Raw genomic sequence first — 14,026 nt, forward strand, 5'->3', positions numbered from 1 at the left:
GAGCGCTTTCTGTTACTAACGTTAATTGTTTCGACCAGTTGTAAACTGTTCTTTAAATGATCAAGTACATTTAAAAATAATAATTTTCCAGGACAACAAGATTTTTTCCAGGACAGTTTATGTTTTCTCTCATTTTCCATGTGTTTTCCAGGACTGGAATATTGGTCATTAATTTTCCAGGATTTCCAGGTTTTCCAGGACGTGTGGGAACCCTGTAACAGTAAACCTGTATCTGACATTAAACATAGAACATTGTCTTTATGGACAAAGTGAAATGTTTGTACATGTGAATAAAATGGACTATTTTAATACAGTGGGGTTGATTAGATTTATTTAAAATACATGAAAAAACGTGATCAATTTAATACGACGGATCATGAAACCTAAATATCACTGAAGAGAAGAAAAAAATAATCAGTTAGGCTATGAGACTTTTTAATAAACGGATAGAATTGTTTTTAACGTCCACTCTCATTTTGCCTCTACTGATTCTTCGCCTTCTTTTTCTTTCTGTCCGATTTGCTGGCTTCCTCGAAAGCTTGTCGCTTGGCCACCATTTTGTTTGCCTGAAGGAGAGAGAGAAAGAGAGAGAGAGTGAGAGAGAGTCAGGTTAATGAATAGCAGTGCATCATGGAGCCTCTATCATGAGCTAAGAGCAGACTGCTGGATTTGTGTCACGCATGAATTCTCCATCCCATTAACTTAAAAGCGTTGAATGTTTAACAGACAGGTAAATTGTGTAATGATTTGTGTCACCTCTAGCTCTGAGTAAACAAGCTCACGGTTTCATTTAACTGAAATCAGTCCAGGTGTGAACATGTAAAATATGACCGCAGACGTCTTACCTCTCGAACCTTCCTCTTCTTCCCGAACATGATCTTATCGTAAAGGTATTTGTCCTTCTTCTTCATCATCATGATGGCGAGCCTCTTCTCCTCAGCCTTCTCTTCTTGCTCCAGTCTCTGCTTGTTGTCTGGAGTCAGCTTTCCAGGGGTCACCTTCACCGATAAGGCCTTGCAACAAAAAAAAAAAAAAAAGTCACGGTGAGACACCACGCCCTCCGACACGTCTGCCAGCTTCCTCTTTCGGTACGCTGTGTAAATATGATTGTACACTTCACACCTTCAGGTTCAAACAAACACGACGACTATAAATTCGGCTCATGAATAAACAACATGCTTTGGGTTTACAGACTATACAGTGACTCAAGGATGTGCTTCTTCATGCCTGTAGGATTAATTCGGTCATCCCTGACTCTGTTTAAACCAACAAAGTGCTTGGTGTTTTTAATGAATCTGATGTTAAACAGGAAAGGAGCCAATAAACTAATGCTGTGTTTGTGGAAGTTAAATTAGTTCACTTTCAACACGCTCACCACTGTGTGGACCGAACGGCTACACTACACACTTACGCTGTGCACGACATACTCTCCAGTCTAGGGAAAGGATTTTAGAAGGGAAAGAAATATCGTCTGGAATGAACGACAAAGAACGTCAAACACACGTAATGTGATGCCGTTACGGTAGCTTTAAACAAAATAGTGCGTTTTGAATTTAGTCGTCGGCCATCTTAATATTACAACATCAGCACCTGGTAGCCCCGCCCCCTTCCTCTGTTCATACGACAAGATTCTATACAATAGTGTGTAAGCATGTGATCTGGGAATCGCATACGGGTGCAAAAATAAATAACAACGAAGAATTTCACTATCCGACGTCACCGAGAAGGTGGCGGGTTTGCTTTTCCTCATGCCGACGACACGTCATGCTTTTCCATTAGAGATCTAAATACAAGTCTACATCCGGTTGACAGTAAAGCAGCTTCGTGTCTTTGTTTACACACAAACAAATAAACTCAGCTCAGATTGTTAGGGATAAATAAACCCCTTTTTCTTTTAGCATTTAAGTGTCACACCGTCTCTGTTGCTGTATAACTTCGTAACCTGTGAAAATGAATTCCCTTTTACACCCAACGCTCACCAAAAGGGCTAATGCTTAACCTAAACGCTATAATGTGCGCACGGATCATTTACGCCTTCACTGAGCCATGGACGCGACAATCGGTTCAGAGCAGGTTTATAAAGCAAGACGAACAGCAACAAGCTGCAAATCGGTCTCAAAGCTTCGCCTTGTCATAAAGGCGAAAAAATAAATAAATAAATAATTTTTCAAAATAAAAAAAAAACTACTATTAAAAAAGAAATTCATACTCATTCTGGAATTTATAAATAAATAAATAAATAAATACATTTTTAAAACATTCTGGAATTTTTTTTTTTTTTTTTTTTTTAAATAAATAAATAAATAAATTACTATTAAAAAATGAAAAATTCATACTCATTCTGCAATTTTTAAACAAACAAACAAACAAACAAATAAATAATTAATTTAAAAAAACTTTTAAAAAACTTATTCTGGAATTTTAATTAATTAATTAGGGAAAAAAAAAAAAAAAAAAAAAGAAAAACTTATTCTGGAACTTTTGTTTTTAAATTAAATAAAAAAAACTTTTTTTTTTTTTTTTTTAAATCCACCTACACAGTTCTGGAATTTTGTTTTTAATTAATTAAATAAAATATGATAATATTAAACAAGACGGATTCGTACCCATTCTGGAATTGTATTTTATTTGTTTAGGTTTTACATAAACCTGCCGCACGGATCACAAACAGACTGTAAAAGCCTGTGAACTTTGTGCTGGAGGCAAATCACATGATTACAGCAACTATTTGTAGCATTTAATGGCTTGTTTACGTGACGGGTTCCGCTGTAGGTTTATAATCCCAGTCCATCGTTCCAAATGTTAGTGTGATGTGTCCTAATCGCCCGAGTGATTTAATCATCAGAGTAAAAGGTTTTAGGACAACGTTAACGACTCTTCTCAGATCAGCCCTTTGTATCTATTTGTCATCATGTAAGAGATCATTGTTGAATCCTGACTGATTGATTGTTTGGGGTTTAATACATCTACGTGCCTCGTGTGCGCGATACCGTCTCCAGCGTCCTTACACACCAACAAGCAGGACGAGTAATATATTTGCATACGAGGATATGATTGGTGCGTCGATTTTGTGATGCCACAACACCGTCGGCACTTTAAACTTCTTACCTTCCCCTGCGTTCTTTTCTGTTCCATATCTTTCAGCTTGGCCTCTTGTTCAGCCTCCTCTTCGTCATCCTCCTCTTCTTCCTCCTCATCCTCTTCATCGTCATCCTCTCCTTCTTCTTCTTCCTCCTCCTCCTCCTCATCATCCTGCTCTGTGACTGGACAGTAGAAAACGCTAGTTCATCAGAGAAGTCCAGAAAGGAGAAAAAAAAAAAAAAAAAAAAAAAAACACATGAAATTCCAGCATTATTCGTGAACACTTACCGGGTTTCTCTCCTCTCTGGAGAGCGAGCAGTTTCTGCCTCTCTGGAGGAACGTAATCGCCCTCCTTCTCCTCGACAAAGGGTGACAGGTGAGGAGGAAGTGCGACGCCCAGGAAGTAGTCCTCCACCGGAAGGAGAATCTTGGCGTTCACGCAGTCGTACACCCACTGAGGCTGAATGTAATACCTGCAGGATCACAACAACATCATCATGAGAGGAAAAAAAACCCACAAAACCTTCATTAGACTCTTCTCTCTCCTGATTGGCTGCTGGATCCTAGCGGTCACCGTGTTGTCTCTCGTATCTGACTTATCGTTTAACATTCACAGACAAAACTTTTGCTTATTAGATTGTTAGGACATGATTCTGTTGCCATGGCAATTATTGTGTGTTATATACATTTAAGATAATAATCTCAGACTTGGAGCTAAAGTCACTCAGGTGTTTTGGATCTGACTTTGTGCACACATGTACACACACACACACACACACACAATCACATCACTGTGCACTAAACAATAAGGGCTACTGTGTGGGAATGAAATCTGTGTGTGTGTGTGTGGGTGGGGGGTGGGGTCATGAACATGTGTAGGAAGGTCATGTATGTATCGTGACCATCTGGCAGATCATGTGACAAAAGCGTGAAAGGAATCCAAGAACAGATCACCAGCCCGAGGCTCGAGCCTCACAAGACTGCTTCTCATGTACACAGACGCACACAGGAAGTGGATAAAAGAAGGCCATTGAATGGCAGGAAAAAAGAGCCGGGGCTGAAAAAACTGCATTGTGAGTCGACTCATATGTTCGATCCACACACACACACACAAACACACAAACACACACAATGTGGACAAAATATCACTGGTCACAAAATCTGTGTTACGATTAAGGACGTTATGATTCGATCTCCTCAGATTCACGTGAAAGGATTGTTCTGTTCAGCTGAAGTTATATTTCAGTGCTACCTTAAATATACATTCACTCACACACAGACGGAGAGACAGACGCGCGCTCACACACAGACAAAGACAGACGGAGAGACAGACGCGCGCGCTCACACACAGACAAAGACAGACGGAGAGACAGACGCACGCGCTCACACACAGACAAAGACAGACGGAGAGACAGACGCGCGCGCTCACACACAGACAAAGACAGACGGAGAGACAGACGCGCGCGCTCACACACAGACAAAGACAGACGGAGAGACAGACGCGCGCGCTCACACACAGACAAAGACAGACGGAGAGACAGACGCGCGCTCACACACAGACAAAGACAGACGGAGAGACAGACGCGCGCGCTCACACACAGACAAAGACAGACGGAGAGACAGACGCGCGCGCTCACACACAGACAAAGACAGACGGAGAGACAGACGCGCGCGCTCACACACAGACAAAGACAGACGGAGAGACAGACGCGCGCGCTCACACACAGACAAAGACAGACGGAGAGACAGACGCGCGCGCTCACACACAGACAAAGACAGACGGAGAGACAGACGCGCGCGCGCACAGACGGAGAGACAGACGCGCGCGCGCACAGACGGAGAGACAGACTTTCAACACCTCGGGTTGTGTGTCTGACCTGTTGATGTACTGTTTGTCCAGACTGGGTCTGTCCACCACATGGTGTGTTATTGTCTCATCACTGACATCATACGTGCTGCCGATACACAGAGATTTGTCCCAGGACACCTGTGCACCAAAACACCTGCAGAGAGAGAGAGAGAGAGAGAGAGAGAGAGAGAGACAGACAGACAGACAGACAGACAGAGAGAAAATGAAACTCCTTTATGATCTAGTCGTCTCTCTCTCTTCCGCACGGCGACGTGATGGTTCTTTCTGTATATTCTCCACGTTCATGTTAAAGCCACTGTTCCTGCTCACCTCAGCAAGAACGCCAGAGATTCCCTCGGCACTTCTCTGTTCAGGAAGAACTTCAGGCCCTCGAAGAGCTTCTTCTGTTTGTCCTCCTCTCGTTCAGCCTTCACCCTCTCCTCCATCTTCTCCATGTCCTCCTGGACAAGGTTATCACAAACAATAAATAAAAACTTACGAGCTCTAGACCAATAAAATCTAAAAGTATTTTCTCCATCATGAAACAGTTGAGAAAACGGTGTGTGAGAAGGCGATTCTACAGAGATCACAGTATTTGATGTCCCTAAAACTAAACAACAGGATTTTTATTTTTTTTTATTTCAGAGGTCATTATTTAGATGTAGCTGGTGCCATGCTGCTGTTTGTTAATATTCAGGTGTGTATCCAGAGTGACCAGCTCCCCGGTGCATGACCTGCAGCTCAAGGTGTGAAAGCTGTAATTATTCCACCGACGCCAGCGGCTTTAACACAAATTTGTTTCACACACTCCTACACAGATGGAGCTTTAGACGGGATCACGATGCTGATGACCGAATGAATTGTCGCTCACCCCTTCGGCGGGGAAATGATCCATCTCCGCTTCCTCTTCTTCGGCCGTGGAGACGACGCGAGCCAGACTGCTGCTCAGCGCGGACAGTTTCTGCATCGGAGACAGAACCGGGTTTTAGTTAAGAGGTGTAAATCTGGGTGAGGACAGGAGACAAAGACAGGAGGACACGATACGATGAACGGAAAAATGTCAACACCTCCATGTAGCTCTCGGAATCCATGGCATAGTCCTCCTCAAATTCAGCCTGGACATCTGTCTCGACTTCTCGCTCGAGCTTAAAGAAAAAAATAATAATAAAATAATCAAGGGACACAATAGAGATACATCCATGAATAATGTCTCCTTAATCAACCCCCCCCCCACACACACACACAGACATGTTCTGATTTCACGTCAATTAAATTGTATAAGAATTTATTTTTTTTGTTCTTTTAAAAGACAAGTACTACATATTGCCCCTTATATAACGTTGTCGTGTCTCACGTGTACAGATGTGTGACAAATTAAAGGAAAACCCAACAGCTGCGATGGTCTGATGCCCCTTTTCCACCGAGGCAGTTCGAGTGCTGGTTCGGAGCCTAATTTAGAACCAGTTCTTTCTTTTTCGACAGCCAAAGCACCGGCTCTGAACCAGGAAAAGTGGTTCCTAAGTAGCACCAAAACGTTGCTGGTCTAGACTTAAGAACCGCTTGTGTCAGGGGCTGTGGGCGGAGCTGTGGGCGGGGCTACTGTTAGCGCATTAGATAACGTAGCTTAAGTATACTAATGTTTAATACACTTTTACTTTAAGCACACATTATAGTAAGTAGCTACATGCTAAGGCTAACTTTTTTCTGTGTTAATGATAAAATAACGTTATGTACTTTCTCGATAACAACCTCCGTTTATACAGATTACATGGAGCTGCACGAACAAGTCAGAGTCGCCACGTTTGGGTGTTAATGTAGGTTCACAAAGCCATGAGCATCAACAGTAAAGCAACATCCGCCATCGTAGATGTGTTTGTGTTTGCCGCTGCTGCGCTAACGTTGCTGTGTAACGTGACACGTATACAGTGATGTCAGACTCGGCTCTGTGACGGCTCTCTAACCGGTGGGAAGGCAAACCGGTTCTTAGAAGGTTCGCCAGTGGAACCAACTTTGAACCAGCAAAAGCACCAGCTCTGAACCAGCACCCGGTTCTTTTTGGTGGAAAAGGGGCACGAGAGTCTTCGTGTCGTGTGGATGTGGGCGGGGTCATTCTGGAAGAGGTCACACCCATCAGGATAGAAATGTTTCATTACAGGATTAAAGATGATAAAGGGGTCTGAAGAATATTTGATTGAATTGCAGTGCCTTGTCTCTGTGTGTGTGTGTGTGTGTGTGTGCGCACGCAAATGGAGTCAAACAAGGGCAGGAAAACAAATGAACGTCCCCCACAAGAGAGACACACCAAAGCGGGCTGAGTGTAGGAGTCCAGCATTGAGACTTGCACCATTGTCTCAGTGTACGTCACGCAGGCACAATGGCACGGTGTTAACTGGGTCACTCAGTAAACCAGTCTGGAAGCATCTGCACCGTTTCCTTTCGTTTGCCACACATCTGTTACATGAGATTATTTGAAACAACTTCAGGACGAGTGTGTTGACGTGTGTGTGTGCGTTACCTTGGGTGGGTAAACGAGGTTGAGGGTTTGGTAGAGGCGAAAGTTGATGAAGCCCAGCAGTGTGGTGTAGAACTCTGTGAAAGTGGCCATGACTCTGTAATCCACATCTGTAGGGTGCTAAACACACACACACACACACACACACACACACACACACACACAGAATTACAAAAATATACAATCACAGCAGTTAACCCTAGTAGATGAGGTGCAGTGATAACTTCTATAAAGAAGGCGTGTCCCAATGAAGGGGGTGTGTCCTATGAATCAGCACCAGTGAAAGGAGGTGTGGCCTCTGCAGCATCACTCCAGCCTGGAATATTCACCGGTCATTTAGAGTAAAGTGGGTGTGGCCTCAGTGAACGTCAACCGTCGATAGGGGACGTTGTCTCAGTACGTCAATCCTAGAAAATGGAGTGGTCTAAGCACATGTCAACCATAGCAAAAGAGGCGTGGCCTCAGCACGTCATCCCGAGAAACAGAGACGTGCCCTCAGCATCTTTCCTCCAAAGAAAAGAAGCCATGCATGGCCTTAGTGCACGCCACCTGTAGTGAAGGAGGCGTGGCCTAAACACATCAAGCCTAGTTAAGGAGGCGTGTCCTAAACATATCAAGCCTAGTTAAGAAGGCGTGGCCTCAATGGAGGTCAAGCCTAGTCGAGAAGGCGTGGCCTCAGCAGAAGTCAACCCTAGCAAAGTAGCTGTGGTCTCAGTACATAACTCTAGAAAAGTGGGCGTGGGCTCTGTGCTCAGTTAAAAGAAGGCGTGGCCTATTTTCCTCAGAAACATCATCTCAATACTTATTTAGATTTTTTATGAGTGTTATAAAGAGGAGATATCCATCATTTTATTGCTACGCCTCATCAAACATTCGGTGTACTTCCTTGTTCTACAATCACAGATTAACCAGGCTAAGAGATATTGTTAACATGTTTGCTAGGTTACTCTGTTCAAGATACAATAACAGCTTTATAACAATCCGGGCGCAATAAATCCCACAGTCCGCAGCGTCCGGGGTCTGTGGATCAAACCTGCAGGTATTAACAGGTTTAATGGCAGCAATCTCTTCCATCTACACTACAGTCACAGAGGTCAGTGATCAATGGTTAACAACCAGAGACAGGTTTACATCACAGTCCAGTGAAGCAGGAGTCTCACACACACACACACGTCTCTCTCTCCACCACTTATCTATCGCTCTCATTGTGCATTGTCACTTTCGGGCGCTGTCTCGTGTTCACTTAACGGAGTTTGGACTATCGATTAGACTTTAAGGCTGGGACAGAGGACAGATGACCACATCTGATAAAGATGCACTGTTTTCTTTGTGCTGGTGTGAGAGTTTAAATGACCAAAACTAGACAGTTTTCACAAGCAAGCGACACCTAAATTCTCTGCTCGACTCACATCATGAGAAAACTGATATGGTGCAAGCCAGGTGATGGTCTGTCCCAGCACGTCTGCCTGGTAATAGATGCCCTTGATGGATAGAAAAACCTGGAAATACAAGGAAAAGATTCATTAGTTCAGCTTCAAATATTCAGGGTGAGGAGGACGTTGGTGGTGTAGAGCAAATAATTAGGACACATTTAGTAGAAGTTTTTATTTATTTGGTCCGATCACTGCTGCGGGTTATAAAACAGCAGTAACGATGGTCTTTAGCTCATCCGCCTCTAGCCATCTAACGTAAATCATCGTACCTTTCTGAGCGAGCGTGATGCGATGATGTAGTTCATCCACTCCACGCTGAGTCTGCGGCACAGCTGGATGGTTTGCACGTGACACTTCCCGGTGCGAGCGAACGTAGAGAAGAGGAAGGCCATGGAAAGAGCATCGTCTAAGTCCCGCAGAGCGTCGATGAACGTCGGATACCTGACGGAAAGACATGAAAGGAAGCGGTGCAGTGATGTAACGTGTAAGCTGCTCCCTCTGGCGGTGAGAAGTGGTACTGCGTCCTGCTCACCTCTCCTTCACAATGTGGTCCAGTTTGTACGAGGGTTTGTTTTCTTTCAGCCTCTCGACGGAGCCCCATTCTGCCTTTCCGTACGCTTTCCGCAGTTTACGCACAAATATCTGACAGACACAACAACAGCAGAGAAGATTTACATGTGAAATTTACCATCAGATGAACACGATGAGAAATGATTAGTACTCTAGTCTCAGTACTCAGTGTTTTATTCCTCTTACACCACAAATTAAACGAATGTATTTTTGTCAGTCGCTTTTTTTCCCTCTCTCTTTCGTTCTCAGTGCTCTTTCTCACCTTGTACTCTCTGAACTTGCGGACGACGGGCTCGTGTAAGAGGAAGCGGATGTCTTTCAGCAGGTAGAAAGTCCTCTGAGCCGTGGAGCCCTTGTTGACCTTCTTCTTGTGTTTGGGTTCATGCGGGTAAATTCCTTTCAAGATGCACAAACGTCTGTACACAGAGGAGATCAAAATCATCATCATCATCCTCCTCAACGCCATCACCACCAACATTATCGCCATCATTATATCATCACCATCCTCATCTTCATCACAATTACTACTTCACCATCATCACCATCCTTAAAACCATTATCTCCATTACCATCATAATCATCATCACCATTACCATCCTCTTCAGCGAATTACATCATCGGCATCATCATTACATTATCACCATCTTCATCACCATTACATCAACGCCATCATCATCCTCAATATCCCCATTACCACCACCACCACCATCCTCATCATCATCCCTATAATGATCCCCATCACCCTCCTCCACGCCATCACCAACATCAACACCATCCTCCAAAAAAAAAAAACCACACACAATTAGTCATCATTTGATGGTGAAAATCATTCAGAACGTTACAAAGGAACAGTCAGCGGGCGTTTTTTTAAAAGCTCGATTTAATGACAGTTGATTCATGTTGCACGTTACCACAATGTTTTTTAGCTTGTTTGATTTCCTTCCTTTGAGAAATTATAGTGAAGACCGAATGCCTGGATTGTGAGGGATTAGACCGTAACTGCACAATTTACACCACACATTTTAACCCAAATGAAATGAAATATATTTAAAAGCAACATACAAGCGAAGAAAAATTTCATATCCTAAAAGAGCCAAAAGTCATTCGGCAAAAAAAAAAAACAATAAACGGTAAATAAATTAACCCACAAATTACCTCCTCTTCCTGAACAACAAACCTTTATAAGTATAAAACTTAAAATCCAGCAGTTACTTATATACAATTACATTACATTAAATTACATTATACATTACAGGACCAAATATCTCCCAGAATCCCCCGAGATAGCGATCAGAATCATCACAGCTACAACTTAAATATTCTGAGATATTGAGGTGGAGCTTTTAGACCAGGGGTCGGCAACCTTAAACACTCAAAGAGCCATTTGGACACAGAAAAAAAAAACACAGGGAGCCACAAAACCCTTTTGACATCTAAAATGAAGAGAACACCGCATATGTCGTTTTTTACCTTTATAGAAAGTGTAGAAAAAAAACTGTAGTGTGTTGCGTTTATGAAATCAATGACCTGCTACCGAGTAAACAAAATTCTATTTCTGCAGGCAAACAAAAATATTTTGAACAGTTTGAACTAACCTTAACAAAAAAGACGCTGGGTCGAAGGTTACTTTCAAATAAAATGTTCAACGTCTAATTTCGTCCTCTTCGTATTCATGACATCAAAATTTTAACTTGTCGGCTGCAGCAAACCAAAACTGCGTCTGCTTCTGTGTGTCGGATTTCGCAAGTCGGCGGTTACGACATATTTTGAGCGACAAAAAAATTAAACACGGTTTATTTTAATGTTACAAGAGCATCATAGTCTTAGAATTTCATTTTTTTAAAAACTAACTAACTAAAAGAAACTAAATTTCAATTAAATATTTATTTTCCAAATCTACAGGGAGCCGCAGCAGAGGGATGAAAGAGCCACTTGAGGCTCCGGAGCCGCGGGTTGCCGACCCCTGTTTTAGACGAACCAGTCGGCGTCTTTTCCATCGTTTAAGTCGTGATATTTACCTGAAATCAGCCAAACTCAGACTCAGCTTCTTGCGTGCTTTGTTCCTGCTGATGTAGTTGGTGGCTGATCCGCTCTCATACTGTGGAGAAAGACGATACGTCAGACACACGCATCACACACACACACACACACACACACACACACACACACACACACACACACACACACACCCCAAATATGTCACAAGCTCATAAACCTAATATCAAAGTATTCTAAAAAAGTGAAGGCAGCATTCAAGAAAGAATAGAAGGACATCTCTGAGCCGAATGCTCATTATTTAATGAAATGTCACTTTCATAGCATAAAAACACACACACTTTCTCTTTAATCATTATAGAGCTTTCTCTCTTTCATTCCTTCCGTCTTTCCCTTTTCTTTCTTTCTCTTTTTGTTTTCTGGCTGTTATCATCTGTTCATATTAACTTCTTTCTTTATTCTTTCCTTTATCTTCATTTCTATCAGTCACTTGTCTTCATTCTTCAGTTTTCTTTCCTTTTCTCGGTTATTTTTCCATTCTCAAGCTTTCCTTCCCTTCTTTATTCTGTATAAACACTCTTACAGCTGACCTGACATACATTCTGTCATATCCAGTTTGATAAACAAGGCTGTATGTGTTATAAAATGTCATGCTGCTTTATAGAGAAAGGTTTGTATATTAAATGACCAAACGCTTTCCTGCAGTCTGGACAAATGCAGTAAAAAAACAACAAATAACTAAAATAATAATAATAAGTTATTATTATTATAATTATTATTATTATTATTATAATTATTATTATTATTATTATGGTGATGGTTTTCACACAAAAAAAATTAAAAGTGATACCCTAGTATTTAGCATTTAATTGATTTTGGATTTTTACTTATGTGTATTCATAATAATAATAATAATAATAATAATAATAATAATAATAATAATATTATGGTGATGGTTTTCTCACACACAAATTAATAATAATTATTATTTATTATTATGGTGATGGTTTACACAAAAAATAAAAATAATTATTGTTAATTACTAGTATTATTATAATGGTGCTTTTCTTTCACACAAAAATTAAAAATGATACTTAAGTATTTAGTATTTAATTGATTTGAGATTATGTGTGTATTATATTATTATTATTAATAATAATAATAATAATAATAATAATATGGTGATGGTTTTCACAAACACAAAAATAATAATAATTATTAATTATTATTATGGTGATGGTTTTCATACACACAAAAAAATAAACTATTATTATTATTGTGATGTTTTTCACACACAAAAAAAATTAAAAATGATACCCTAGCATTTAGTATTTAATTGATTTGGGATTTTTATTTGTGTGTGTTGTTATGTATTATTATTATTATTATTATTATTATTATTATTATTAGGACTCAGAAGACATTGACATTACGAAGCCTAAATTAAATTAAATTAAAAAAAGTAAATTCTAATGATTAATTACGTATTCAAAAAGAAATGAAATAAATAAAGTTTAACATATAAAATCACATTTCTATAATAATGTTCTAAATAATAACCTTTAATAAACCCTTAACACGGTAAGATTTTTCTGTCTAATGTGATTTCTTGGTTTAATTCTAACACTGAAGCTGATTTTATTTCTATTTTTATTTCTATTATTATTATTTACACAGCACCACATGCTGTAGAGCAGAAACTCCTCATGAGTCCATTCAGCTCCTGACATCAGTATAAAGAGACTTTTTAACCACACAAATGATAAAACTGAGAATATTCAGCATCAGTAAAGTGTTTATTTATTCTATAAAGACTTATTTAACAACAACACAAACAACAACACAAACATCGGCCCAAAGCTACACAAAACTCTACTCACCTTCTTCTTCTGTAAACCTCCCATTGTGGACACTCACACACAGCTGCTGGACTGCACACACAACACAAACGGTGATTTATATATTAATAAAATACAACAATACTGAACACCTGAACACACAGCCAACAGGACTCCGTGCACATGTGCTCTGAGTGACGTCAGTACACTGCGACAGAAGGACCGCTGTATGTGTCAGAGTGCGCGAGGGAGAGCCTGACTAAAAATAAAACATTTTAATCTTAATATACAATTTATTCCTCTGCTCTTTATTTTACTCTTTCTCTTTGTTTCTTTGTTTATTTATTTTATGTTTATTTTTGTTATTATTATTATTATTATTGTTGTTGTTGTTGTTGTTGTTGTTGTTGTTGTTCTTTCTTTCTTTCTTTCTTTCTTTCTTTCTTCCATCCATCCATCCATCCTTTTTCTTTCTTTCTTTCTTTCTTTCTTTCTTTCTTTCTTTCTTTCTTTTATTTATTTGTTTGTTTGTTTGTTTGTTATCTATTTATTTATTTATTTATTTATTTATTTATTTCCTTCTTTCCAATTATTTTATACATCCTTAGCACCCATTGTCTCAGCTTTTATCCCTTCTTTTTTCTTGTTAGCTTGCTCTTTCTTTCTTTCTTTCTTTCTTTCTTTCTTTCTTTCTTTCTTTCTTTCTTTCTTATTCCATCTCTGTGATAAAGAATTGATATACTCAACC

At 40.2% G+C, this 14,026-nt stretch overlaps 1 protein-coding gene across 1 annotated transcript; it reads right to left on the minus strand.

Annotated features, from left to right (window-relative positions):
• Positions 1–314: 314 nt before the first annotated feature.
• On the minus strand, positions 315–13,475 carry pes (pescadillo). The gene is made up of 15 exons (XM_060883564.1): positions 13,321–13,475; positions 11,464–11,543; positions 9,708–9,861; positions 9,408–9,517; positions 9,145–9,316; positions 8,852–8,941; positions 7,446–7,562; positions 5,998–6,075; positions 5,802–5,891; positions 5,261–5,391; positions 4,959–5,084; positions 3,370–3,554; positions 3,109–3,263; positions 846–1,013; positions 315–566 (listed from the first exon to the last, which is right to left on the minus strand). The coding sequence occupies exons 1-15, from the start codon at positions 13,342–13,344 to the stop codon at positions 483–485; spliced, it is 1,764 nt and encodes a 587-aa protein (XP_060739547.1). The 5' UTR covers positions 13,345–13,475; the 3' UTR covers positions 315–482.
• Between the last annotated feature and the right edge of the window lie 551 nt (positions 13,476–14,026).

Source organism: Tachysurus vachellii, chromosome 12, assembly GCF_030014155.1.
Source record: "Tachysurus vachellii isolate PV-2020 chromosome 12, HZAU_Pvac_v1, whole genome shotgun sequence".
NCBI classification, from domain to species: domain Eukaryota; kingdom Metazoa; phylum Chordata; class Actinopteri; order Siluriformes; family Bagridae; genus Tachysurus; species Tachysurus vachellii.